The 26,687-nt window shown below is 41.6% G+C and overlaps 1 protein-coding gene across 4 annotated transcripts in view; it reads left to right on the top strand.

Moving 5' to 3' along the window:
- LOC109473796 (fibrocystin-L-like) overlaps positions 1 to 26,687 on the top strand; it is a 59,963-nt gene that overhangs the window by 5,182 nt on the left and 28,094 nt on the right. For 3 of the 4 annotated variants that reach the window (XM_019773891.1, XM_019773873.1, XM_019773865.1), the window contains exons 9-40: positions 1,202 to 1,341; positions 2,531 to 2,694; positions 3,014 to 3,156; positions 4,539 to 4,644; positions 5,077 to 5,225; positions 5,330 to 5,452; positions 6,954 to 7,059; positions 7,404 to 7,553; positions 8,279 to 8,437; positions 8,761 to 8,885; positions 9,278 to 9,410; positions 9,737 to 9,829; positions 10,037 to 10,139; positions 10,946 to 11,105; positions 11,406 to 11,493; positions 11,966 to 12,142; positions 13,410 to 13,595; positions 13,814 to 14,490; positions 14,745 to 15,174; positions 15,334 to 15,711; positions 16,298 to 16,438; positions 16,823 to 17,000; positions 17,688 to 17,835; positions 19,117 to 19,273; positions 19,710 to 19,922; positions 20,438 to 20,641; positions 20,772 to 20,942; positions 21,780 to 21,916; positions 22,680 to 22,910; positions 25,327 to 25,425; positions 25,583 to 25,833; positions 26,369 to 26,559. In XM_019773891.1, coding sequence (XP_019629450.1) covers positions 1,202 to 1,341; positions 2,531 to 2,694; positions 3,014 to 3,156; positions 4,539 to 4,644; positions 5,077 to 5,225; positions 5,330 to 5,452; positions 6,954 to 7,059; positions 7,404 to 7,553; positions 8,279 to 8,437; positions 8,761 to 8,885; positions 9,278 to 9,410; positions 9,737 to 9,829; positions 10,037 to 10,139; positions 10,946 to 11,105; positions 11,406 to 11,493; positions 11,966 to 12,142; positions 13,410 to 13,595; positions 13,814 to 14,490; positions 14,745 to 15,174; positions 15,334 to 15,711; positions 16,298 to 16,438; positions 16,823 to 17,000; positions 17,688 to 17,835; positions 19,117 to 19,273; positions 19,710 to 19,922; positions 20,438 to 20,641; positions 20,772 to 20,942; positions 21,780 to 21,916; positions 22,680 to 22,910; positions 25,327 to 25,425; positions 25,583 to 25,833; positions 26,369 to 26,559 — 5,911 coding nt within the window. The remainder of the gene's footprint in view (positions 1 to 1,201; positions 1,342 to 2,530; positions 2,695 to 3,013; positions 3,157 to 4,538; positions 4,645 to 5,076; positions 5,226 to 5,329; positions 5,453 to 6,953; positions 7,060 to 7,403; positions 7,554 to 8,278; positions 8,438 to 8,760; positions 8,886 to 9,277; positions 9,411 to 9,736; positions 9,830 to 10,036; positions 10,140 to 10,945; positions 11,106 to 11,405; positions 11,494 to 11,965; positions 12,143 to 13,409; positions 13,596 to 13,813; positions 14,491 to 14,744; positions 15,175 to 15,333; positions 15,712 to 16,297; positions 16,439 to 16,822; positions 17,001 to 17,687; positions 17,836 to 19,116; positions 19,274 to 19,709; positions 19,923 to 20,437; positions 20,642 to 20,771; positions 20,943 to 21,779; positions 21,917 to 22,679; positions 22,911 to 25,326; positions 25,426 to 25,582; positions 25,834 to 26,368; positions 26,560 to 26,687) is intronic. The other variant, XM_019773881.1, reaches the window with a different exon arrangement.

Below are 26,687 nucleotides of genomic sequence, written 5' to 3'. Positions count from 1 at the left end.
TATATTGAACAATGGCTTAGAAAACAAATCTATGTAAGTAAATTGGGAGATGGGGTGCTGGAGGTAATATGTGTCTCAGCTCTAGGTGACTCTAGGTGACCGTTATCTCACAACTGGAGGACATGCCACCGATCTTGTGCCCTTGGAAAAGGCACTTTACACGACTTTCCTCACTTCGCTCAGGTGAAAATGAGTTGTCCTCTCATGTATTTGTCCCCTGTGTTGGTGGCGGAATTAATATAAGTTGATAAAACTTGAGTGTGCCGTCACTGCGTCACGTCTGGAGATTACATGTTGGAATAAAAAAAGAAAACTGAAGGATTTCATTTTTCATCCATGATTTCTTTTTGCGCCGAAGGGAGCATATGGTGCTCTTTGTTGTCTCCATTGCCGTGGTGAAGGCGTTAGTCAGGACCTCTAAATCTTCCTCTACCGCTGAGAAGAGTGCGAATTTCCCGTCTATTTTAGCTTGGAATATTTTACATATAGCTGGGCCTTTCAGTTTCTCCAAATCAAATTCTAATCTACAGTTTTTTATAGTTATTTTATGTCTAATCAGGAAGTTCATAATGACAAGATCATGGCCACTTCCTACACCTGCACCAGGAAACGGTGATGTACAAGAATGTAGTCAAGCTGGTATTAACTGTCGTTTAGCGCGTACCATGACGGCTTGTGTATGCTAATACTAAATTGTTTTCACTGGCAATCTCAAGTAACCGTCTACCTCTTTCGTTAGTTGTTTAATTGCAGGATGGGCTTCAGTGCTCACTCCAGTCCTTTTGTGCGTCTACTTCTACCTTTGCATTCCAGTCACCTAGCACAGTCAGGATGTTTTTCTTGTTAAACTTCTTGATAGTGTCCTGGAGTTGTGAGTAGAACTCCTCTATATGTTCCTCCTCATAGTCAGAGGTAGGTGCATAAACCTGGATCACCGTGACTAGTATGTTGAACGGCTATGCCCTCAGCCTAATGGGCGAGTCGGCTGGATATTGTGTGGCATCCCACCACTGACATTTTGATGGAGCTGTTCGCAAGAAATCCCAGTACCCCGAACCCCGAACCCCCTAACATCAAACACCACCTTCTAAAAGAGCAATGGCCAGGTAAATGGTAGTACTGAACAGGAATCATGTGTAGAATAAGGACTTTTATTGTTGTAATCTGCCAGAATTTAAATAACATGCCTTATGTTCCGCAGGTGTGCTTTGCCTACAAGGGTAACATGGCTTCAAGAATCGGCTTCCGTTTCCGGTACGACATGGACGGGGAGCAGGAAGAGGAGACTACTTGGTTTGGACCTGAAAATGACACTAGTCTGGACTTCGCTGCCGACAGAGAGTATGTCACCCTCCTTCATTTTTCTTCTTTTGTCATCCTCATCTGTGTAGATGCGTGATGTAGTGGCTAATAGTAGAATGCAGCTTCGCCACGGCTCGCGTATTTATCTGGGTCATCCTTCCCTTCTCGATGAGTGTGCTGGGAGTCTTTCGTGTCATACAGCAGCCGCTTTACTTCCGAAAGGAAGGAAGAGATGAATAAATTGTACGTTTTAATCTCTGTGCTAAAATCAAAGGCATAGCAGGAGAGGATGGTACATGTTAGGCCATGATGATTTGATTATATGGATGACATCCGCGCGCGCATGAATTTTCGTCTGTTTCCAAAAAACTGTTTTTCGACCTTACTGTAAATAGAACCAAATGAGCGAATATATATCGTATGTTGCAAACAAAGTATTTGAAAACGATACTAATGTCATAGAATGCCGAAATCAATTCAGGAAAAGAAGAAAATGTGAAGAAACGAAAATGAAGAGTCTATTATCATTCGCCATACCATACTCCGTGTGTTTAGTCATTTGTTCAACTTTTATTTTTGCCAAACCTTATTCGCACGCTCGCATCAGTTTTGGGGTTCCCAGAGGCGTTAGATCGAAAAAGGGGTTCAACATGGCGTTAGATCGAAAAAGAGTTTTTAATCTTACCCGCAATCAATAAAAAAGTTTATTGTTCAATTGAGTGTATAGGTCAATGTTGAAGATTTCTCCTTCTTCTCCGTTACTGCCCAGCCCTACAGTGTAGGATTATTAGCAGCCGTTACGCATTGTTAATAACATTTGTGACCCGGTACATAAAAAACAAAGGGAAAAACAAGGATAACTGAGAAGGGAACATAAGACAACTGATTTTGTGTGTGCATTAGTGCATTAGTAATATTTACATATATACAAGACATGATGGGGTGGCTCAATGCAGCAGGGTCCTCGCCAGTTCAGATTTGAACTGGGCGAGAGACCCCGCCTCCGCCGCACCAGGCTCAAGTTCGTTCCATGCATTCCCTGATGGTGCGGGGAAAGAACGAGAGCCTGTAGAAGTTGTTTCTGCTCGCGATGGCCTGCAATGTTTGAGTGTGATTGATGCGGCGGGAGCATCGAGCCACCGGGACAATCCTAGTTGAGTGTGGGACGGAGATAGCATTATGTATAATGTAGATTTAAGGGATATCAATTAACAAAAATCACTTTCAGATGGAAATACTCCTGCGTCAACCTCCAGGCCTTATTTTCCACCCTACGATTGCCAGCATCCAACCTCAGAATCCAGGACATCCAGGTGGAACCGGCAGAAGAGTCGGATGACTTCTTCATCGACAACTTTTTCATAGGCAAAGTGGAGCCCATGCGACCAGAGGGTCAGTAGTGTTTTATTACTTACATCTCATTCAGTAACAAATACCTCGGATTTTCGCCTGCAAATAGCTACTCTACAAGTTTGAATTTAGGAATGAAAAAGTTGTATATTTACCTGTTTATTTGACTTATTACAGAACTTATTAAACACCTTTAGTGTTGTATTGTAAAAAGTATAATTGTATTGTCACAATATGTTTTATACAATGTACGGGACATGTAATTCAGCCTTCGGGCTGTGAAGTGTTTCAAATAAAACCCGCCTTTGATTAGATATTGTCTTGCTACTTAGTGACACAAACAATATTTACCTCCTCTTAGACGTAGCAAATAGTCGTCGCCTGGCAGCTCAGCTCGGCGGCAACATCGTCAGGGAAGTGGAGGTGGACAGATGTGATGGTGGATATGACGTCACATTCATTCCCTACAACTGTGGGCACAGCTTCCCTCCCGTGGACGTACAGGTGAGACACAGACACCCAGTAATAGTACGTTTTCATTCGTCCCGCGCTTTTTTTGGCATTGGCTGGATACATCTGTATCTGTATCTGTAGCCGGTATAACCGCCCTTAGGCGTAACACACCAGCTTCGCAGGCACGCCGCGCGGCGGCAGCTAGCTATATCACACCGAACGACTTGTTACACTCAATCTTTGCACATTTGATTGCAAGAGTTGTTTAAAGCTTTCTAGTGATGATGCCCCAACTGTGCTTGGTGGCAACGAGTTCCAGTCTACGATAGTTCTGGGGAAATACGAGTTTTTGAATACCTCAATTCTTGGTTGATAACTCTGATATTTGAAGGCATGACTGTTTCTTGTTCTTTTCTGGGATGTTTCTTGTTCTTTTCTGGGCTGGTATCAGATACTTAGTGGTTGGTACATCCACCAGTTTATTAGTCATTTTGTACATAATGCACAGTCTGGACATTCTACGTCTGTCTTCCAGCGACCCCCACTGTAGGTTTCTCTTCATTTCCGTTACACTACCACCCCTTTGATAGATAACTTTATTGCGCAACAATTGTACAGTGTACAAAGTATGGCATCTACTAACTTAAGTAAGTACATGTCAACTACATTTTTATAAAGCTAATCTAATACAAAAGTGGGTGGCTAGTATGAGATAGGTATCAACTTATACAATCGTTGAAGGAGTTTCTAATATCCATACAGTCTTTAATATATATCCCTATGTATAGCATGTAGGGGTTGTCACAAGTCAATATGTATTTAAATTTTCTTTCCAAGTTCATCGTGGTGAATGCTGGGAAAGAATCTGATAGTCTAGTGTATAGTGCATTGCGTACATTAATATATTTAGGACACACAATCAAAAAATGATATTCGTCCTCAATAAGCTCTGGACAAAATGGACAGACCCTCTGGTCATTGGGAATTTTATGGAATCTTCCGGTTTCTATACTAAGTTTGTGACAGCCAATTCTGAGTTTTGTGATTGCGCTACGTACGTCAAGTCTTTTTATGTTTGAAAGGTAGTTTTCTTGTTTATAGTGTTTATTTAGAGTAGAAAGAAAGGAAAGTTTGGAATTGTTTTGAATATCGCAATGCCAATTTTGTATGTAAATATCTTGTCGTTGTCGTAGTTGTTCGTGCAGAATCTTGCAGCTTGGTTCTGTACCCTTTCCAGTTTATCTTTGTCTTTCTTTGTATACATGTACATCTGTATACATGTTCAAAGAACATCTTGTTACTACTGGAGTCATAGTTTATCAAGAGAAGCTGTTAAGTTATGAGAACCGTTGTTGATGATTTTGTGATTTGAAGATGATATGATTGCAGCAAATTACACGTTATTAATGATATTCCTGCTTAATGTTTTAAAGGTGACGTGCACAGGGAACTGTGATGTTAACACTGAGCAGCTGCAAGCGGCAAGTCTTCCTGTGCAGGGCGACTTTTATATTACATTCGATGGCAGAGTTGCTGCAGGTAGAGTCCGTATGAACTATCAAATTTGTTAGTACATACGTATGACTATCCATTTTCTTTATGTGTGGATGTCAATGTGATGACTATAAGTGAGTTTAGAAGTATGATAAAGATAAATGCTTACCATATTTTCATAAAAGATGTTAATGATAATGCTTAAATATATATACATATATATATATATAATATATATATATATATATATATATATATATATATATACATATATCTAAACATATTCAAATATATAAATGCAGTTTTTGTGCGCATTTTCAAAAGTTGTTTTCTCATACGCATTCAATTTGAGAGTATCTTTATAATGAAGTTGCCATTGAATGTCACATGAGGTACAGGTGAAGCTACGTTATAGTCTGATGCTGATTTCTATCGATCTTTAGAACTGATATGTTCATCGTTTTCACAAAACATTAGTACGAGCAAATGCCACAGAGGATGACCTGGCCGACATCCTGAAGCTGGAGCTTGGCATTGACGCTCAGGTTGACCGTGAAGGAGATTGTTCTGGCTACGAGTGGAAGATCGAATGGCTGCTCGATGGAGGCGATAAAGTTGATCTCGAGGTGAGATCACACAGTTTCAATAATGACTTTCATCGGTAACATCATGTTTCAATGGCGTGGTATATTTTTCATCGCTTCTACTTTTTTGTTGTTTGATATTACAGGTAGATGGAACAGACTTGACAGGAAACGATGTTAAGATTGAGCAGAGTACCACCAACCATGGCGGTCTGTGGTTTGACCCCATCCCGGGAGATATGCTGCGTACACGGCATGGTACACCACAGGTAATGTTTGCAAGTATCCGTTGACTGCATTTTTTTGCATAAAAGACGATTAATATATTTTTTTTTTACATTCCAACATGTCATCAGAAGACGTGGTGGGAACACACTCAAGTTTTTCAACTTATATTAATGCCGCCACCAACACAGGGGACAATACAATACTCATTTTTCACCTGAGAAAAGTGAGGAAAGTCCTGCAAAGTGCCTTTCCCAAGATCGAACCCGGGACCTCTTGGTTCCGAGGCGAGCACTCTGCCGTTACGCCACGCGACCCCAGGATGAATTTTTCTGAAGTCAAATTTCAATGTTTTCCGTGTGAAATCCCTACACTTTGGCAATGTCTCATTTAAACATCTGATAATTATGCAGTAACATGTGGCGTCGTGTGGTGTAGTGGTACATCACTGGACTATGAAACGGGGAGACCCGGGTTCGATTCCGGGTCGTACCCGAACAAGTCCGACCATGCGCCCCGACGTTGTACCCTTGGGAAAGGTACTTTACACGACTTTCCTCACTTCACTCAGGTGAAAATGATTACCTAGCTTCATTTAGGGGCGTCTTATCGGATGGGACGTTAAAATGGAGGTCCCGTGTTTGAGGAGAGACACACCTCAAGCACGTTAAAGAACCCACGTGAGCGGAAGTGGAACAAACCATTATGGTCTAAAAAGGGGTAGGGAATTTTCCCGACCAGCCTCGTAACCCTTGCTTCTACTATTGGGTCAGTTAGTCCTCACTACTTGTGAGAAATTGGTCTGGTCTCAATCCTGATGTTTCTGACTCAGGGAGAAGAGTTGCTGTTACAGTTCTATACCTCTAGCTCTATGCCTAGAAGTGGCCAAAAATAATTAGGCTTGCATTGAGTGACACCGTAAAAAAGATATGCATAGTGATATTTAACATTTACACACGTATAAAATTCCCATTATTCATCATTAAGAAATTATAGAATTTTTTATCAATTATGCAAATTAGATCATTATTTACATAACTGGTATCTGTTGATGTTCCACCTGCCATAGATTACAATAATTGTAAAAGTCCTATTATCTAAACAATGTAATTATAGAATTCCCTCCTTAATTATACAATTTGAGTCTTCATTTGCATAATTTGCATTTAATTATGTACATATCTCTAACCTACCTACATACCAAAAACGCCGAAAATACGTTGTTCCTTTCTGGACTTATACACTTTAAAAAGTTTCGCCAGAACCCCTGCAGTTTCAGAACAAGCCGCTAAGGGGACAAAATCCACACCATTTATTCCTCACAGGAAAGCTATCTGTCACCAAAACGTCATAGCATGTTCATGAGACAGAGTTGGTTCGAACCAAGAATGTAATACACAGGTCAGACGTCTAACCGTTTCCAAAAATCATATCCAGTTGCTTGAGTAACTGTTTTTTGGCGTATCTTATAACCTGGATGTCTATCCTTCACCGACGCACTTCACGTGCTGTTTGCGTCTCATATCAAATACATTCTGTTTTCAGGTGGAGGTTTCTATCAACAACATCCCATCCCGATGTGAGGGAGACTGCAGCTTTTCCTGGGCGACACACAACACTCCCACTGTAACGAGTGTCAGCCCCAACCAAGGTACCGCAGCTGTTTGCATATAAAAATGTACGGTTCCAGCGGTGGCAAATGTGCAGATATTGGCACACTGGCACCACCAAATCGGGCTGTGCCCTCACCAGTGTTTGCACAGAATCACTGATTAGCCGAAAGGCCCGGTGGGCGTCACTCCGAGCCGAACGCGCTCATGAGCATTATGCCACACGATGCGACTGTTTCTATTCTTGTATGATTAATCAGCAATTACACTTGAGTGTGCGCAGTGTGAACAGCGTTCTCATTCACGTCCTTATGTCTATGTAAATGTACATCAGGGAGGCTTGTTTGATTCAATTGTGACATGTTTTATATATTTTTTTCGGAAGGACAACGCGGGACTGAAGTTGAGATTGTCGGCACTGGTTTCAGTATTGACTGTAATGACATGAGGGTGCTCATTGGTCTTACGGGGGATACTGACGAAGGCGTGGTCTGTGAACCAACTGCCTGCACCAGCAGGTCTATACGATGCACAGGTAATGAACATTTATGTCTGAAATACTACCAGTACAGTGGTACTTTTACCTTTCACGTATATAACTGTGTGTGTTGTCCCTTGCTATTAGCCAATGAGGCTAATAGCAAGGGACAACACACACAGTTATAATGACGTGAAAGGTAAAAGTATGCTGAAAGAACATTTTTTCATCAAATATTTCTTTTACATGGTGTAATGCAGCTAATTGAAAGGGTGTATAGAGTGTTCTGATTAAGGCGTAACCAGTACGTCACAATACCTGATGGGGACAACGTCAGGCCTGAGATAAGAAAGTGTAATAAGTTGTAATTTTGATATAAGCATGACTTGGGCCACGTCACCAGAGTTCCACAAAAACGATACTTTGATTGGGTACAATTCGTTCGTCCCTGACATTTTTGTCCTCATGTAGAATTGCAAACGGTGACCATGTCACTGTTAGTGGGGTCGTGTGGCGCAACGGAAGCGTGCGCGACTCGGAATCAAGAGGTCCCGGGATCGAGTCCTAGATCCTGACATGCCACCGATCTTGTGCCCTTGGGAAAGGCACTTTACACGACTTTCCCCACTAGACTCAAGTGAAAAGGAGTATTGTCTGTCCTGTATCTGTTTCTATGTGCGGGACACAACACCAGCAACAGCTGCCACTGTTCCGCGTGTAATGCACTGTTGCAATTTCAATAAATCAAATCAGAAAATCAGATATCACTGTTAACATTGCAGTTGGGGATTCTGGACGAGGACAGCATGCCGTGAAGGTGTACGTGTTGCCGCACGGAAACGATCCAGACGCCAACCCGAACGGCAGAGCCACTGGAGACGTGTTCTTCACATACATGGGAGCCGTTGCCGGGATCAGCCCAACAGCCTCTGGAGTAGGAGGTATCTAAACGTTACGAAAGCTGTCGCTAAATACTGGGTGATTCATTTTACAAAACGTTCTTATTTCCATTCATCATCAACATCGTAACTATTTTGTTATTATTTCAATTGCAGTTTTAACGATTTCAACACATTTTGCATTGTAACTCAATTTTCTCTTTTATGATAAACACATTTTGCATTGTAACTCAATTTTCTCTTTTATGATAAACACATTTTGCATTGTAACTCGATGTTCTCTTTATTATAAACATTAGAGCTTATGGCCATAAGAATATATGCAGGCGCATAGACCTCATCCCTGTAAAACGTCATTATTACAGGGGGTGTTGAATTGAATATCACGGGATTTGGTTTTGCTGATGATGACGTCCCCAGAGTTGGTGGAAAAGATTGTGACGTCATCTCCCATAGCAACGAACACATCCTCTGCCTTGTAGCTCCTGGAGTGAGTAATTATAATCTACGTTAGACATGATCTTCAACAGTGACTAAGGACTGAGCCAAATGTTATAGTTTATCTCTTCTGTGTTAATATCAATATAATACATAAGTATAAAATGTATTTAGCTCTAAAGTGTTAGGTGTCAAAGAAACCATGCACAGTCTTCCTTTTCTACGGATGGACAGTCCAGTAGTGTGGCGTTGGCATTAATGCCAGATTCTTTAATAATGCCAGATTCTTTAATAATGCCAGATTCTTTAATAATGCCAGATTCTTTAATAATGCCAGATTCTTTAATAATGCCAGATTCTTTGATAATGCCAGATTCTTTAATAATGCCAGATTCTTTAATAATGCCAGATTCTTTAAGAGTTAAACTGTTTTCATTTTTTAAGTCTCCTGGGACCGTAGATGTCACCATCAATGGCGACGGAGGTGCCGTCATGCAAGCTGCAGATAGCTTCACGTACAACGTCAGTCTAACCCCTATCATCACAGCTTACTCCCCTAACCAAATTATCGTTAAAGGTGAGTACAGTACTAGGCTATTTATGTTATATAATTATAGTTATGCAATAGATGGGCCGCGATAACTATAAAATACTACAGGATGTATTCAACATCACCCGACCGGGGATAGGATCGCCGCGTCACTTAGTCGGAGCGATCACATTTTACATTGAAATGTGTGTTTTGTCAGGTGGGAACCTCAGGTGATACTCCTATTCTATAGGTGCCTATCTTTGTTTCGTATCCTAGATACTGGCCTATTCACGAGGACAAGAGTGACGTTATTTTTTATGACACATGTATGTTTGAAGAAATATTATCTTTATCCATTGGTTCACTGGCAGGTGGAGATACTTTGACAATCGAGGGTTCAGGGTTTGGACATTCGACATCTCTTTTCTTCAGAGGTTCTGAAGAGATCTTGGAGGTTGCAGCGAGTGAGTATCCTTTGTTAACGGATTTACGTCCACATGTTTGTACAAACTTCGGAAACATCAAGAATTTGTTAGTCTCTACCAGGGGAGTTGGTCCAACCCCCCTGGTATGTCATCTGTCTATTTTGCCAATTTCTACTCTTTCCTGGTAGAGGCTAAGAGGTGACAATGAGAATAATGATAAAGACATGTTTTCACATACATTTACAGCTGTAAACGGCTCTAAGGTTACATGTTCCCTGCCTGCCCTGGGACCAGGAAAGTACGACATTTTGCTGCACGTCGATGGGGCTGGATATGGCGTAATGGACGGGTAAGTTGTTACGCATTGTTGCTCGCACGCGCATGTTTACAAATATTTGTATGAACTGAAGTACCGGCTCAATCGGGAAGCGTGTTCGCTTTGTGACCGAGAGATCGTGACCCCGGCCTGGTTATACCAAAGACTTATGGGAAGATTGTGGGAAGGTCAAACACACAACACTGCCAGCCCAGCGAGCTAGCCCCCTGGCAGGGACTGTAGTGTTTGCACAATTGTATGGCCCAAGGGCCACAGAAATTGTGATGGGCACCACCCCTTATGCTCCACAGGGAGTGGAACGGGACCTGTGCACCAATCATCATCATCTTTCATCCTCCGTAGAGGTGGAGCATACAAAGTTAGCTCGCCAAAACTGTTTGTCATACATCACAGAGATAAGTTCCTGTCCCTCCAAGCCAGTTTCAGTTTCAATAAGTTTCTTAAGTGTTATGTTTGGACGTCCAACTCTTCTCTTTGTATCAGGGTTCCAGAGTAGAAGTCTACTGGCTGGTTCTTCACTACGTACTACATGACCGGCCAAGCTTAGTCGTCGACATTTGACCACTGAAGTTACATTTGGTAACGAACCTTATAAGTGTTCATTAGTAGTATGTTTCCACCATGGTGTATTGAAAACTACTCGCAGCATCTTCGTGTATGTTCCGTTTAGTTTTCTAGAATGTGACATATTCATAATCCACGATTCTGACCCATACAAAAGAATTGTTTCAATACATGCCTTAAACACTTTGATCTTAGTTTGTTTTCTAATGGGCGCTTTCCACCAAAGGGTCTATCAACATGTCATTATTTTCCAGATCCGCGTTATTCCCGACCATTGAGTACGTCCTGTGCGTGACGGGAATGTACCCATCTCGAGGCTCCCTGTCCGGTGGGACAGTTGTGGGCATTTCTGGAGTGGGTTTCAGTTCAAATGTCGAGGAACATGCCGTTATGTTCGGTGATACAGTTTGCGAGGTATGATACTGCATTCCTCATATTGTACAATTATAATGAACCGTCACAAACTAGTATAACTTATAAGGATGTTTTTGACGCACTTTTGAATGCGACGCAAATCTGTTTAATGTTTAATTTTAACTATTTTACCCGCTGAAAGATAATATATATGAATCATTAACTAATAAGTGACTAAAATGATCTTAAAACAATATATTGATATGAATTTTGGTTATTTGGATATTTGGTCTGGTTGGTGTTCGGCAATATTTCCATTGGACTGTCTCTGCACTACGTTCATCTGAACCGTCCATCCAGGTCTTCTCCAGCTCCTCTACGGAGGTTTGGTGCAGGATGAGGACCGCTGGTAGACGGCATGTCGTGGACAACAAGGGAGCGCATCCAAGTAAGCAGAATATTAGCTGTGTTTGAATGCACCCAATGCAGTTTTTAGGGCTTGAAAATCAAAGTCAATATCCTAGTCACCTATCTACAAACTGACACAACGCTATCCAAGTTGACACAATACTATCCAAATGTACCAAATGTATTCATGGAGCAAAAATGCGCCAAATTGTGTCGACAAATGGTTACTGGAATGATCTTGGGCTGATTTGGAGGGTACCACCCAGAAAATAACGGACTCATCTTGGGACTTGTTTCAGCTCCTCAAGTTTGAAATAACAATTCAAATATGCTAATGTCGTGCAGTATGTGTCTATATCATAGATTTTGCCTTATTCAAAATATATCCAGTTTTGCGCCTAAAATTGCATTCAAGTAGAAGAATGAATAGCTTCCAACGTAAAAACTCGTCATATTACACATCATCAGTGCTATTTTACCGTATATATGTATAACCGTTTGCCCTTTCTTAGACCTTGGCATAGGCTACGCCTGGAGCCAAAGTACCCTGACCATCGAGGAAGGAGACACGGTGGATTGGACCTGGTCACCCCCTACACAAGGTGTTGGATTTGCCGTCAGACAGACTACCGGGACAGATGGTGAACTGCTGCCAAACGGCTTCTCTAGTGGACCAAAGTCTAGCCAAGGTAAGAGTCAAATACCAATTGTCGGTGTCGTAAACAAATGGGCCTTCATATAATGTCAAAATATAATCATTAACAGAGACCTCATACCCCATGCATGTTTATATTTATTGGTTTATTTGTATCAACATATCAACAACATATCTCGCAGCCTTGACATACCTGACTGAATTCTGATGTTTGTTTACATACAAATTTAGGTATTTACAATCTTACAATTGTACACCCTATAACAATCTTACGTCGTACAAACCTTATATCACTTAAGTTTTAACATATGTAGAAGATTAGTCATAATAAATAAATAGTGTTTTCGTAAATCTTATGCATAGACATAGTGATGACCACCTGTAAATGGCTTACATTTACAATCCAGATCATTAGAAATTTTTTTATGCATATTATTCACATGGCCCCTGCCTAGCAACATGCAACACACTGGTGTTTGGTATGGACATGATATTGTTGGTTATATGCAAGTGCGAACTCTGACAAACCTTTACCAAATCATGTTAACCGTCCAAAGTCCAAATCATACACTTTTACTGCGATTATGCAAATTATAAGAGCCCCATATGCATATATTATATCAGCTGATCATGTTCTCCACCCAATGACAGGATTGTCATGAGAAATAAGGCTATTCTAGCTTTCCCTCATAAATTATGCAAATGAGGTGCTGTTCACCTTCACTGAACTTCCAATTATGGCAAGTATTAAATTCACAGCAGTTCCCACTATGAAATTGTAGCAATTTCACATTGATTATGCAAATTCGGTCTTCATTTACATAATCAACATCTGCTAACATCTCCTATTGTTCTCAATTTCATATGTCACATACATGTATGTGTTTCATAGCCCTAATATCGAACACGACAGATTTATAGAAATTCCTCATTTATAATGCAGATTATATCCTGATCTGCATAATTGTAATTTAAATATGCCAAGCATCAATTTAGCTACTTACATACCAAAAATCACGACGATCCGGCCGGGTCATTCGAAAGACTTTAAATTTTGGAATTTGCGCTGCAGTACTAAGAGAAGCCACTAGCTAGGGGGGCAAAAATCTCATCATTTCTAGTTTTCGTCACAACCTACCAACGTACCAAGTATGAAACCAATCCACCCAGTCGTTCTTGAGTTACCTTGTTGACGAACAGACAGAAGGACAAACGCAACTGAAAATATGACCAACTGAAAATAGAAAGTCATTAATTCGGCAACAATAAAAGAAGAAGCTCATTACTCGTTTTTTTTGCAGGCTCCTACTCCTACACATTTAATACCGTGGGCGATTTTTACTACTCAAGTGGCTGCGTTGATGACAACTGCGATATCGTCATGCGTGGGAAAGTGGAAGTCGTCAAACCCGTTGACCACACAGAGATCTTGTCATTCAAGCTCAATGGCATGGAAGCAGTCTACGATCCTACCGGAACCGAACCTGGTGAGTGTGCTGATACAACTCAATTAGTCACAGTGTGTTTGCAATATTACTTTGTTTCGCTTCATAACGTTTCATATTCAATGCCATATACAGATAAATCGTAGGCATACAATTTGTGTACTTTGTAGCTTTGGTTATTCTACAAAATGTTTTACGGTGCATTTTGGACCGTCTTCCTTGTGTTTTCTTCTTTTCTGACATTTTCCTCATATTTCCAGCATTGGAAGAGACATGCCCAGGTTCAACAAGTGAAGTTCTGGGCTGCTCCGAAGATCAGTCAATTGCATCTTCCAGCTCTCAGTTTAGCTACGTTTTCCGTGACTGTCTGACGGCGACTGTCACCTCAATCAGCCCCACCCGCGGAACTGCCGGGCAGACCGTCACCATTCAGGGTACGGGCTTCGGTACAAGTACATGCGAGAATGAGGTTCTGATTGGTGGATACTCCTGTGACGTGACATCATCAACATCCAACAACATCACGTGCGTGGTTAACCCTGGTAGCAACATGCCGGTGGGAACCTTTCTCCCCGTGTCTGTAAACATCAAGAATCGCGGATACGCCAGGATGGCCATTCTTGGAGGGGAAGAGTCTCGCATGTTCGCTCTCATGCCGAAGATAACGTCTATATTCCCGGAACAAGGCTCTGTTGAAGGAGGAACCCAACTGACTATCAGCGGATCAGGATTCACGTCTCCGGCTGACAGCACCACCAGCGCAGTCGGAACAGTCCCCTGCTACATTCAGTCTCTGTCTTATAATCAAATTATTTGCGTAACCCAAGCGGCATCGGAGAGAACCAGGGAAGTCACAGTTAGTCAGGTAGTGAACGGATATCGCATTGACAGTGTTTGTGACGGACGAGACAACAGCGGATGCCAATATGCCTACAGGGTAAGAGTCCGAGTCACATTTGAGGATGATTCCATAAACAAAACATCTAGAGGAAACGATAGCATGAATCTGCAGTTGGAATTAACACAGCAAATGAAAGTTGATTGTAAATATTGAGAATATATAAATTTGTTATGAAAACGTCGTATCATCTAATGTATCAAATGAAACATATGATAGAGAGAGTGTATAGGTAAACAGTTTCTCATTTGATTATCATTCTAGCAATAATCAACCTTCCTATTGGTTCACAGAACTCGCAAACCCCAAAGGTCTCAGCTATTGACCCAAGGACAAGTGGATCTCCTGCCGTTTTCACAGTCGGTGGAAGTTTGTTTGGAACTTCTGTAGACGACATAACGGTCAGCTTCGGAGAAAGGACTTCCTGTGTGGTTACGTCAGTTACTGATGACGTCATTTCCTGCACGGCTGGACACATACCTGTGGGAGACCAGCCTGTCAGGGTGCATGTAGCGGGACGAGGAAACGCCGCATCAAGCGCGGTAGTGACCGGCCTGGCTGTCATCAACACCATGTCACCAACTCAGGGGAGTCAAGCCGGGGGCACGACCTTGACAATCACAGGCAACGGTTTTGACAGTGACACCGAGGTTACCATGAACGAAAAGATCTGCGAAGTCTTGTTCGTTAATCTTACCACTGTCACCTGCATCACTCCCGCAGGTAAACTATCTTTATAATAATAATAACTTTATTGCGCAACAGTTGTACATGGTATATTGAAGTTTGTCCCACCAACATTGTTTTTATCAGTCTTATTCCTATTTACGACGTCTCCACATACAATGTTGCTTACTTATTGTCAATCAATTTTCTTTTCAGCGACCAATGAAAGTGACCCCCTAGTTCAAGTATCAGTGGTCTCGAATGGCCAAGCCTATCCCCCACAAGACTTCACGTACAGCTCAACTCTAACTCCAAGTGTGAGTGGTATCAGCCCAGCTGTAGCCACCAGTGGGACGGCAGTAACGATCACGGGGTCTGGGTTTGGCCAAACCACAGCAGACAATGAAGTGTCCATCGATGGCGCTCCTTGTGTGGTTGACACATCATCAGACACAGAAATCATCTGTACTCTGGGAGAACACGTTGCCGGAAGTGACTACACCGTGGACGTGACGGTCGTCGAGAAGGGAACGGCGAGGTCCGCAGTCACATTCAGCTACGAGCTGTCACTGTCTGCAGTGATGCCAACAACAGGTGGGAACCTTGGTCAAATACTGAAGATGACTTTTACTTTGTCATGGAATGTTCTAGATTTCATACAGATTATACAGTTTTAAGGAGACTCGATGTTACAGACAGATTAAAATATATCTCTAGATGCAGTAACTCCCACAATGCAAAATCAACTACTAGGTAAATATGTAAAACATTGCTTTGTTATTTGAAAAATGCCACAACAAATGCCATGATAATCCTCACGTGATTGTATATTATATTCTTCCTTTCTTTCATTCTTTCTTTCTTTCTTTCTTTCTTTCTTTCTGTCTTTCTGTCTTTCTGTCTGTCTTTCTTTCTTTCTCATAAAACGCTATATAATATGCTTTACACTTGAACAGCTTATCTTAAATTATCCAGGATTTTTTTACTTTTTTATTTTTCTTTCTTTCTTTCTTTCTTTCTTTCTTTCTTTCTTTCTTTCTTTCTTTCTTTCTTTCTTTCTTTCTTATAAAACGCTATAAAATATGCTTTACACTTGAACAGCTTATCTTAAATTATCCATGATCAAGTCCTCGTTAACACTAAGTAACTACAAGTATATTGAATCACATTTCTTCGGTAGGAAGTTTTGGAGGTGGCCGAAATCTGACGCTAATGGGAACTGGTTTTTCTGAAAACGCAACCGTCGCCGTGTGTGGTCGTCCATGTCCCATCAACAGTGTTGCTCCCAACTGGATATTCTGTGAGCTACCAGCATATGATGGTCAGTATTTATGTTTACCGAAGGAAAACATATTGTTTTTATTCAGTTTCTTCTTCCTCCTCTGTTCCAAACACTAACCTCTGACCTGGCCAGTGACATGATTTGTTGACATCTGTCACCATGGTGACTGACGTTGGGTTAAATAATGTTGCAATTTCATGGTCTGCTCTACTCCTCTCACCATATACTCCTAGTACATGTATGTGAATGTGTTTGAGTAAAAATTTAACAGGGCAGACCATGTCCGAAGGTAAACATTATGTATTTGCTTTGCAAATGTTACTTCTCTAGTTATTTGTTTCATCTGTGTAGTACACATGTAACCTTGGCATCGCCTCTGCAATTCTTATTCAGTAAAATATCCCGTTGGCTTTGTCCTGACAGGCTTAGCCAGTGGCACAGTGGTTTGTGATGTTGCCATCGTCGTCGGTAAAGAGACAAGAACTCTGAGCGACGCGTTCACCTATGACAGCAGCCTGACCCCCGTCATCGACTCCGTGTCGCCTGCCCTGGGAGGGACCGCAGGAGGAACCACTGTCACCATCACAGGGACTAATCTTCGGTATGACTTTTCAGGTTATTCAGTTTTTTTTCATTGTCATTTCTAAAAAAAACCTTGGAATTCTAAAAATAACCTTGACATTGCCAACAGTGAAAATAGCGATCACTTTATGACCTTTATTTCATTATTACCATGCGCCAGTCTCACACTGAATTATACTGAAAATTACTGAATATTACCCGATTAGGTCACACTGACTAAATTTTATGGATAACCTCCTCTGAAGATCCCAAAACTAATGCGAGAGGGTGAATAGAAAAATCCGGCACCCAAAATACTGCTAACCACAGGTATACAAAGCTGTTATTGAAAATTTACGGTATTAGATCATTTTTATGATAAGCCGGCCCTCGGTAGCCTGGGTGCCGTTCTCCGCAATTACATGTACCACCGACTTCCTATTGCCTCTAGCTACAATGGACTACGGAGGATGGAATCCAGGCCAGAGCCTTGGAGTTGGTGCATGGTTCTTTTTTTCTTGAACAGGCGAAAATCAATGCGCGCGCGAACGTCACCCATACAATTAAAGCAGTGTGACCTAATGTTTTTTTAAATGAAAATGCCCATGTACCCGAAAAAGCACAACAAGACATGTTGCTTGTATCTCTAATCATTATGATGTTTGAAGGTAACTGTAACATTATGAGTTTCTCAATCGTGGTCTGTTAACTCGTTCGGCGATCAAAGTGGCATCAGAAGCGTAACGATTGCGGGAAGTGACTGCATCATCTCTGGAGTACCGTCGGAGACAGAGGTCGTCTGTGTGACTGAAGCCCACAGCGGCAGCGTGAGGGCCAAACTTAGGGCAGAGGGAATAGCTGGAATTGCGACACAGGTAAAGTACTTTCAGGTTGATAACATTGGTATTCACATTGTCCTGTTCCTTTGTTTCCGACTGCTTCGGTCCCAAATCACATCATACTAACAACAGTCGTACACTCTGACTGCTACATTCTCAGCATATTCTGGAACCACCTTGTTGAACTAGGTTTTTGAAAAGTAGTTGTTTTTAAGGTTAGAGGCATAGTATTTCGTGTTCCTTGCCATTATAACACATACTAAATCATGAACACACTTAAGTCTTATCTTGAAAGTTCATCTGTGTTAGTAGAAGTCATTATGAACAAGATTGAGCTGTGACACTTACGTCTACATAATGCGCAGCTTGGCTATGTGCTGAGTAACACTAAATTGCAGAAAACATATAAGTGTATTGGCTTACGTCTATTCTAGTTTGTTTGTTTAAGTCATAAGTACGACTATATCTACCAAGACAACAGCTCAATCTTCAAAATACATTGATGTCACCAAATATTAAATACGTACATGTATTGTAATTTTCTACTCATATGTTAAAGACACTCTCAACTACCACGGCTTTGGACATATATGGATGAAACCTGAAGCTTATAAAACAGATTATATTACACACCATCTTCGCCATTGGCTACAAGATACACGTATACAGGAATGGTTTAGTTGCTTTAGAAGTAATTCTAAGCTGTCTTTTCTTAGCAAATTTAAAAGAAAGCACTGTTATGAACAAGAAACATACCTTTGTGATATAGATAACTTTGAAAGCTCGTAAAGCAATAACTCAATTAAGAATCAGTCGCCATAAATTGAATATTGAAACAGGTAGATATTACAATATAGCCCCTGACCAAGGTTCTGTCCATTTTGTCCAAAGCATATAGAAAATGAATTTCATTTTGTTATGGAATGTACCTAATATGATGTTATACGTAACAAGCTATTCACATTTCTCGAATCAAGTACCATAGATTTCAAGACTCTCGATGTTGGAGACAGATTTGAATTTACATGTAATGGTCTCCACAACGCAAAAATAGGTAGATATATAAAGGAATGCTTTGTTATTAGAAAAAATACCGAAACTTGTGATTAGCCCACTCGATTGTAACACTTTATCAAAGACTTGTGCTATCCCTTATTATTTGAATAATTATGATATATATATATATGTTAGGTTTTATTAGACATTAGGTCTTATTCAACACACTTATTTTATTGTTGTTACTCTCTCTATGTAGTTTGCCATACATTGCACCATGTGCAATTGTCGTGCAATAAAGTTCTTCTATGTATGGTACAGGGCAACGCAGACTTCTACTACGTGGATAGATGGTCCTCTGTGTACACCTGGGGCGGGGAAGGCTTACCCGAGGAGGGGGACTTTGTTATTGTGCATGCGGGACAGACGTTACTGCTGGATACTGACACACCGATACTCAGAATGCTGCTTATCCAAGGTAGGGACTGTTTGATGTATACATGTATATGATGTACATGTATATGATGTACATTGATTTAGAAATAAACATAAATGTAAAACCAAATATTCAATAAGGTAACTTGAGTTCATAGCACGATCCCATAAATTCGTTTTTATATATTCACATAGTAAGATATGTATAAAACAAGACGTCCTACTGTGCCATATAAAGCTGCCAGGAGACCAGAATCCACTAATTTTGCCAGCACCTACCAACATACCAAATATCAGTAAGATCCACCCACGACTTCACATACTGACAGACACAAAACATAACCTTTTTTGTGAAGGTAAAAAAATAAGCCCAATCATATTGATTAAGATTTTGACTCTCCGAATGTAAAAAAAACAACTAGAAACTTGACTAAGTAAGTGCGCCCACAACTCAATAACATGACAACTTGACCATGCAGGTGGAACACTGTTGTTCGATGACGCGGGAAATGTGCATCTTCAGTCTGAGTACATCCTCATCACTGATGGAGGGACTCTTCAAGTCGGTACAGAGGAGGCTCCATTCCAACACCAGGCTACCATCACTCTGCACGGAAACCTTCGCTCCAAGGAGCTGCCGATCTATGGCGCTAAAGTTCTGGGAGTTAGGAACGGAACGTTAGACCTACATGGTAACGTATGCAAGTTTTCAAGTTTCCCAAATAAAGCCACACATTCATGACCTTCCCCGAAAGTGTTCCAAAACCAGGTCCGTTTGACGTTCGGGCCCGCTCTGACCTCTGACCTCAAAACGAATTTGAGTTAAATTTGGATCATGAACACGCCTCGAATACTGCTGACTTACTCACGAATGGCAGGCTAGCGTTCTGCTGACGTACAGCCGAACAACAGCCAACCATGATCGGACATCCCAACCGAATCACAAATGTTTTAATCATGTTGAAGCACAGCCGAATAGCCATGTAGCAGCCAAATTCGTCCAACACCTGTCCATGCAGTCGACTTTGCTCCGACCATGATTTGCGATGTAGGTGTTCGGGAGGCGCAATTCGTGAATACGTGAACGTTTTCCTATGGTCAGTTTTCCTGAAGATGGCCGAAGAATTTGTTGAAAGTTTTGTGACGAATGTCAACTGTGTTTTATAAGGAAAGTTGAAAGTTTGACAATGTTTTTCCTTTCATTTAGGCTCTCCTGTCCCCGTAACGTGGACGCGGCTAGCCCAGACAGCAGCTCCAGGGGCGACAACGCTCGTTCTGGAGCAGCCGGTCACGTGGAAGGCAGGGGACAGCATCGCCATAGCAACGACTGGGTACCGACATAGCCAGGCCGAGACGGAAGTGAGACAAATAGCGTCAGTAGCTGCAGATGGTGTCACCATCACCATTACAGGTTGGGTAGTTTTCGACATAAATATCCTTCCTGTGTTTTTTCGTAAACTGTCGTTGAGAGATAAATTATTCTGATCTAGGCGGTGGTTAAATACAACGATCACCTGTTCTATCTTCTCCAAAATGTCTAGAACCTTTGGACTACGAGCATATCTCTGTAGAGGAGACATTCGCAAATGGAAAAGTGACGCTGGAGACCAAAGGAGAAGTCGCTCTTCTCACCAGAAACGTCGTCATCAGGGGTTCTGATGATCCTTCTTGGCACGACCAAATTGAGGCCTGTGAGGAAGGTTTCGACACGGGTATGTCCTTCTTTCTCTTTTGTGTGTTTTGGGTGAGTTAAAATCTTTCAAAAGGGATAAGTCAAATTTCTTAGACAGACATGTAGTGGTGGTTGCTGATTTACACAGCCTCCTTCACTCCTCCTCTTCGAAAACCAACGACCGAGGTCCGCCGATTCAGAAGCGTCCCTACATATACACATAGAATCTCCGGGACGCTCCGTCTCGTTGGACAAAGTTAAAATCTGCATTCAGAACTGGATTTTATAGTGGAGGGGGCTGTGTACATTCGGGCCAACCGGCCAACGCTGAACAGAGACGGGGGGCGACATAGGTTATCTGGCATGCATGACCTTCTGCTGCAATTACGTGTTTCCGACGTCATGTCTCGGAAGCAGCAGTAGACGAGTCCATTCCGTGAACATGGCTGACGGAGTTAGCTGAAAATTTGGGTAAGTCCCAATTTATTTAGTGCTGGATCACAAAGTTTAGACTGTTTGTCATCAGTACCATATATCTATTTATTTACTTGTCTATTTATTTGTTGATACATTAATTCATTTACAAGGATTCTTCAGAAATGCCCAAATGTAGTAGAGGACTAAACCATCTTGTATTAATAGTCTAGTAATTTCAATCAACCAGAGAAAATTGATTTTGCTAATTGCAACCCTGATTTCACAATCAATGAGACAATTCTCTTAGGCGACAAAATTCACAAAAGTAGAGGTCTCCGATCACTTGCCAATATATTTTACGGACGACTACAAATTTGTCCGTATGTATTACTGTACTTGAAGAACATTTAATTTTTACATTAAACAGTTTGAATTCATTTTCTATTACCGTTCGCTACAGGGGAATTTGTTACGCAGACTTGCTTCCAGGGTCGATTCGGAGAAGAGGTCGGCAGTGACCAGTTCGGAGGCCATGTTCTGATCCACCAATCAGAACCAAATGCAGAAAGTGTCAGAGCCCGGATTGAATATGTAGAGGTAAGACTTGATGATGATGGTTATGAGACTTTGTTACCTCCGGGGGAGGAGACATCCTTCCGCGGAAGGGTTTTGTGAGAGATTTAGATTTTCATGTTCTCAGCTGTTTCTCGCGTTTGGGTGGACGGATTTTTTTGGGACTCGGTGTATGTTTTGCTATTGGGCTGTAAATGATGCATGTTCTTTTATTTTTATTGTATATGTGTTTTCGGGTGTGAAAATGGTGCCTTTGGTGGCCACAGCCCCAGAACACCCCTTTGAGCGTGAAAATAGTCGCGACCGTTGACCTTTGGCGTGTTTAAGATATTCTCGGTCTGGTCCACGTATATGACCCTCGCAAAGAGGGGTGTCCGGTCTCGATAAATTCTTTGTTTAAACCCCTAGTCCTGCGGCGCGCAACAATTGTTGTTGTGCACATGCATCTTCTCTAACACATAAAATTCAACACCATCAACTATACATAACAAATTACATATAAAAATATACAATAAAAGCCCTGAGGTATAAAATCTAAGATTTTACTAGTTTAAAGTTTTAAATAGTTTTCCGCATAATACATCAGGCAGAGTGCTACTCAACATATTATACGAGCACATTACGTGCGTTGTGTAAGTATGGATGTGGTTTTAAAACTAGGAAGAACTTTGGCAGTTAAACAAGACGCTGCTTACGGTTTCTACCATATGTGCCATCCCTTGTTGCCTTGTGAATGCTGTATCTTGTGGATGCGTACTAACTTCACATACTACCTTTCTCGCTTCAGTTCACGTATGTTGGACAAGCCTTCCGCCTGGGACGCTACCCCATCCACTCTCATCTAAACGGCGACATGAGCAACTCCTATGTGCGTGGTAACGCCATCCATCGCAGCTTCAACAGGGCCGTGACCATGCACGGTACACACAACCTGCTGGTGGAACGTAATGTGGTCTTCAATATCATGGGAGGAGCTTTCTTCATTGAGGATGGTATTGAAACGGGAAACATCATTCAGGTAAAGCATCCAGCTTGTGTATACTTTACATTACCATGCCTTCAAACAAACAACAATAACAATCCTTTTACAATTCTGAAACAATCCCATACCTCCGCCAAATGATATTAACAATTGATAATAACGCACTATAAAGGTCCCTTCTTTGATTATACAAAAAAAAAGGTCTTATTCTCCAGTCTCATCAATTTGTTGAAATGAAGTTGTTCACAGTTTGAAATTCCTAAGGGCCCTGCCACACTTTTGCGAATAGCCATTGCGTATGCGTTGCGTACAGACATTTCTGCCGTACGCACAATACGCGCGGATACTGTGACGCACATGTAGCGTATGAATAACGAATTCAGCGCATAGATTGCATATGACATCCGTATGGCGTTCGTATGCATTACGAAGGCCAAGCGTATTCCGGGCGCACACAACGTATGCCCACCGGATGCCTAACGCACTTCCGACGAATGCCATGCGTCTTGTGTGCGTATTCCCTGCTTCTTCCCGCTGTTTCATTCTGAGTCCTTCTCATCATGGGCCGCCCTCAACTCAGATAAAATGTGTTTGTTTCCATTTTGCGCTAGCCCTGGTCAATTTCCTGTAATATTTTGTCTGGTAAATTAAATACACGTACCCGGACTTTATACAAACATAACAGTTTGACTGTTGATAGCCTTGATGAATTGGAGATGTCAAGAAATACCCTCCCTTAATGATTTGAAAACAATGATAACAACCATACTTGCAATACAGTTTACAATTGCGCATACACACAGATAGCATGGACACTACACATCTCTGCGAACACTACTGTAACAATACAACCTTTGTATATCTACAAACACGACATTACAACCACAGTTCAAAGCGGTTACTGTTATAAGTCCATCATATTCAGATGTTTCATGCTTTTATGCTTCTAAATTTTATAAAAGATTTTGTACCAATCTACGTACACTACACATTTTCTCGGATAAAAAAATAGGCAACTGGCGTATTATCCCCAAGTACAAGGAACAAAAAGCAAATATTTTATGTTAAATATAGATGCATTGATAATATGCAAAATGGCCAGTCCTATCATCATTTTTTATTTTTCAGCCTAATAAATCAAGTCAAATCATCATTTTGGGTGAGGCGGTACAATGGTGTTCTTTTGTGTTAAAAAGTGTCAAAATGCATTTTTGTAAAACATATTGCACTCTAGGAAAGACGTTTTCCTAATAATCATCTACTTTTCAGCAAAACATATAAAAGCCAATCTCCACATATAATCAACTCATTCATTTTGATTTGATTATAGGCCATGTTGATTTGATTATATGGATGACATCCTCTGGGAACCCCAAAACTGATGCGCGCGTGCGAATAAAAAAGAAGTTTTGCAAAAAAAAAGATCTGTACGCAATCTTTGCGCTTCTCATTAGTTACAAATACGTACAATGCGCTGTCCTGTTGCAATACGAACGGCACTAAAGCGCTGTAAGTACGCAATGCATTTGTCCATTGTACGCAGCTTATGCACAGGTGCAGTTCCAGGTGCAGATCAGCGTATGAGCCGCGTGTCCCCCACAAACACATAGCATACTCATACCGTGCTTGACCGATGCATTGCGTATTAAAAACGCATGACATGCGTAACGGTGTACGCAGCATAGTTTTGGGCATGCTCAAAACTACGCTGCGTACAGAGCCGGGCGGTGCGTGTGCTGTGCGTATGCCTGCGTTCACAAAACTTACACAAAACTACTGAGACGCATATGAAGTGCTCAGTTTGCGTACGGCTGCGTATCAAAAAATTGCCCGTACGCAACTCATACGCAAGACGATTCACAGAAGTGTGACAGGGCCCTAACAACGAAAGTTGATGTGGCATTCTCATTTGTTATGCAAATGAGCTTCGAGATTTATGTCGAATGATATTTACATTACCTTTAATAAACGCCACATGTATAAATAAAGTTCCTATAATTTGCCACTATGATATAATATTTTCGCCTGTGATTCTGCAAATGAGGTCCTCCTCTGCATAATCGATATTTGAATGTTACATATGTCACTTGTTTGAAGGTCCTGTCATAAAGCACAGTTACTTTATGGAATTTCCTAATTACAAGCTTATCAATTAATCATGCAAATTTGCTTAATTAGCATGCGATTATGTCAATCATCATATCGACAATCGCCCATCAGCCCCTTCTCCAGTCATGGCCTCCCAAAGTCAGAAACAAAATTGGCTCCTGCAGTTCTGAACGCACCAAACTTGATGACAATTCACCTATAGCACCTTGGTTATAGTGCTAAACCACATACACACATGCATGCAAACGTTATCAAAAACGGCGAAGATAAAAATGTTTATTGAACATTCCAAATGTGCTCTCTGATATGTTGTTGTATAACTATAGTCTTTGTTGTGTTTCAGTATAATCTTGCTTTGTTCGTGAAAGCCAGCACCAGTCTGCTGAACGATGACATCACACCGGCTGGGTACTGGGTTACCAACCCCAATAACACCATTCGGGTAGGAATTATAAAAGCTACATTTTGGACAACGTCACTATTCTTTATTACTTGTACCTTAACTATGGATTTTTCTTGACATGGAAAAAAAGTGGCACGGAAAGCTCTGTTGCTGCTGCTGATTTTTACACGACTGTCATGATTCTATCCTACAATAGCACAACCATGCAGCAGGAGGAACCCACTTCGGTTTCTGGTACCGTATGCACAAGCATCCCGACGGTGCGTCCTACGATCCAGATATTTGTCCGCAGAGAGTTCCACTAGGAGTCTTCCAGAACAACACTGTCCACTCGCAGGGTTGGTTTGGTCTGTGGGTGTTCCAGGAGTACTACCCTGCTGAGGGAGGAAGCTGCGGCTGGGGTGCCAAGCCTCAGCCTGCGGTCTTCAGGGGTCTTACGGCGTGGAGGTGGGAATTTCACTGAGCCTCTTGTGACGTTGACAACTTTTAAGCACCTTCTACACGATACTAAGCAACACCCCTCGCGGGACCCAGTGCTTAGGGGAGTGGTCCTTCCCCAGCGTGACCGGTGGTGGTGGTAAAAAACAAACAAGAACAAAAACAAGTGCAGTGACTATATACAGAAGTCGTAGCTGGGGGTTGGCCACATTCCTACAGCTGGGTACAGGGAAGCCATAATGGCTGGCTACCCCAGCTTTAGAATGCTCAATTGACTTAGCCATTACCAGATGGTCAGGTGGGGCATTCAATAACTGTTCGTGGGAAGAAGCTACCTCGTAGTCACCACCTGCTACAGAATTATGATGTATAATGATGACCCTAGAACAACATATTTCCCAATGATCATAGTCAGGATTCTTGAATCAATGACATGAATCAATAGAATGCAAAGGCTGTCGCTCATGCATGATTTACATATTTTATTATGTCTCTTGTTGAGTGTACATGTACCTCTGTTGACTAGCCATTCATGTACGTATAGGAATGAGAAAGGTGCAGAGTGGGTGAATGTTGGAGCTGTACAGTTCGAGGACTTTGTTCTGGCTAACAATGAGAAGGCTGGGATCGAGATGAAGCGAATCTTACGGCTTTCAGACTGGGGCTTTGCCAAAATCACCAACGTGACACTCATCGGACACAGTCAGATCTCCACCAACAGAGAGTGCAGTACAGGTCAAACCTTTATTAATCATTTCGAAGAAGTTGGATTGTAGAACATACGACTCTCATCTCAAAGTGGTACCTTTTCCGCGCTGAACTATCAACAGTGATATCTTCCGTATCAATACCAATAGCGGTTG

Source organism: Branchiostoma belcheri, unplaced genomic scaffold (genome assembly GCF_001625305.1).
Source record: "Branchiostoma belcheri isolate BF01 breed outbred unplaced genomic scaffold, Haploidv18h27 scaffold100, whole genome shotgun sequence".
NCBI lineage: Eukaryota > Metazoa > Chordata > Leptocardii > Amphioxiformes > Branchiostomatidae > Branchiostoma > Branchiostoma belcheri.
This window is presented reverse-complemented; position numbering and strand designations above follow the sequence as displayed.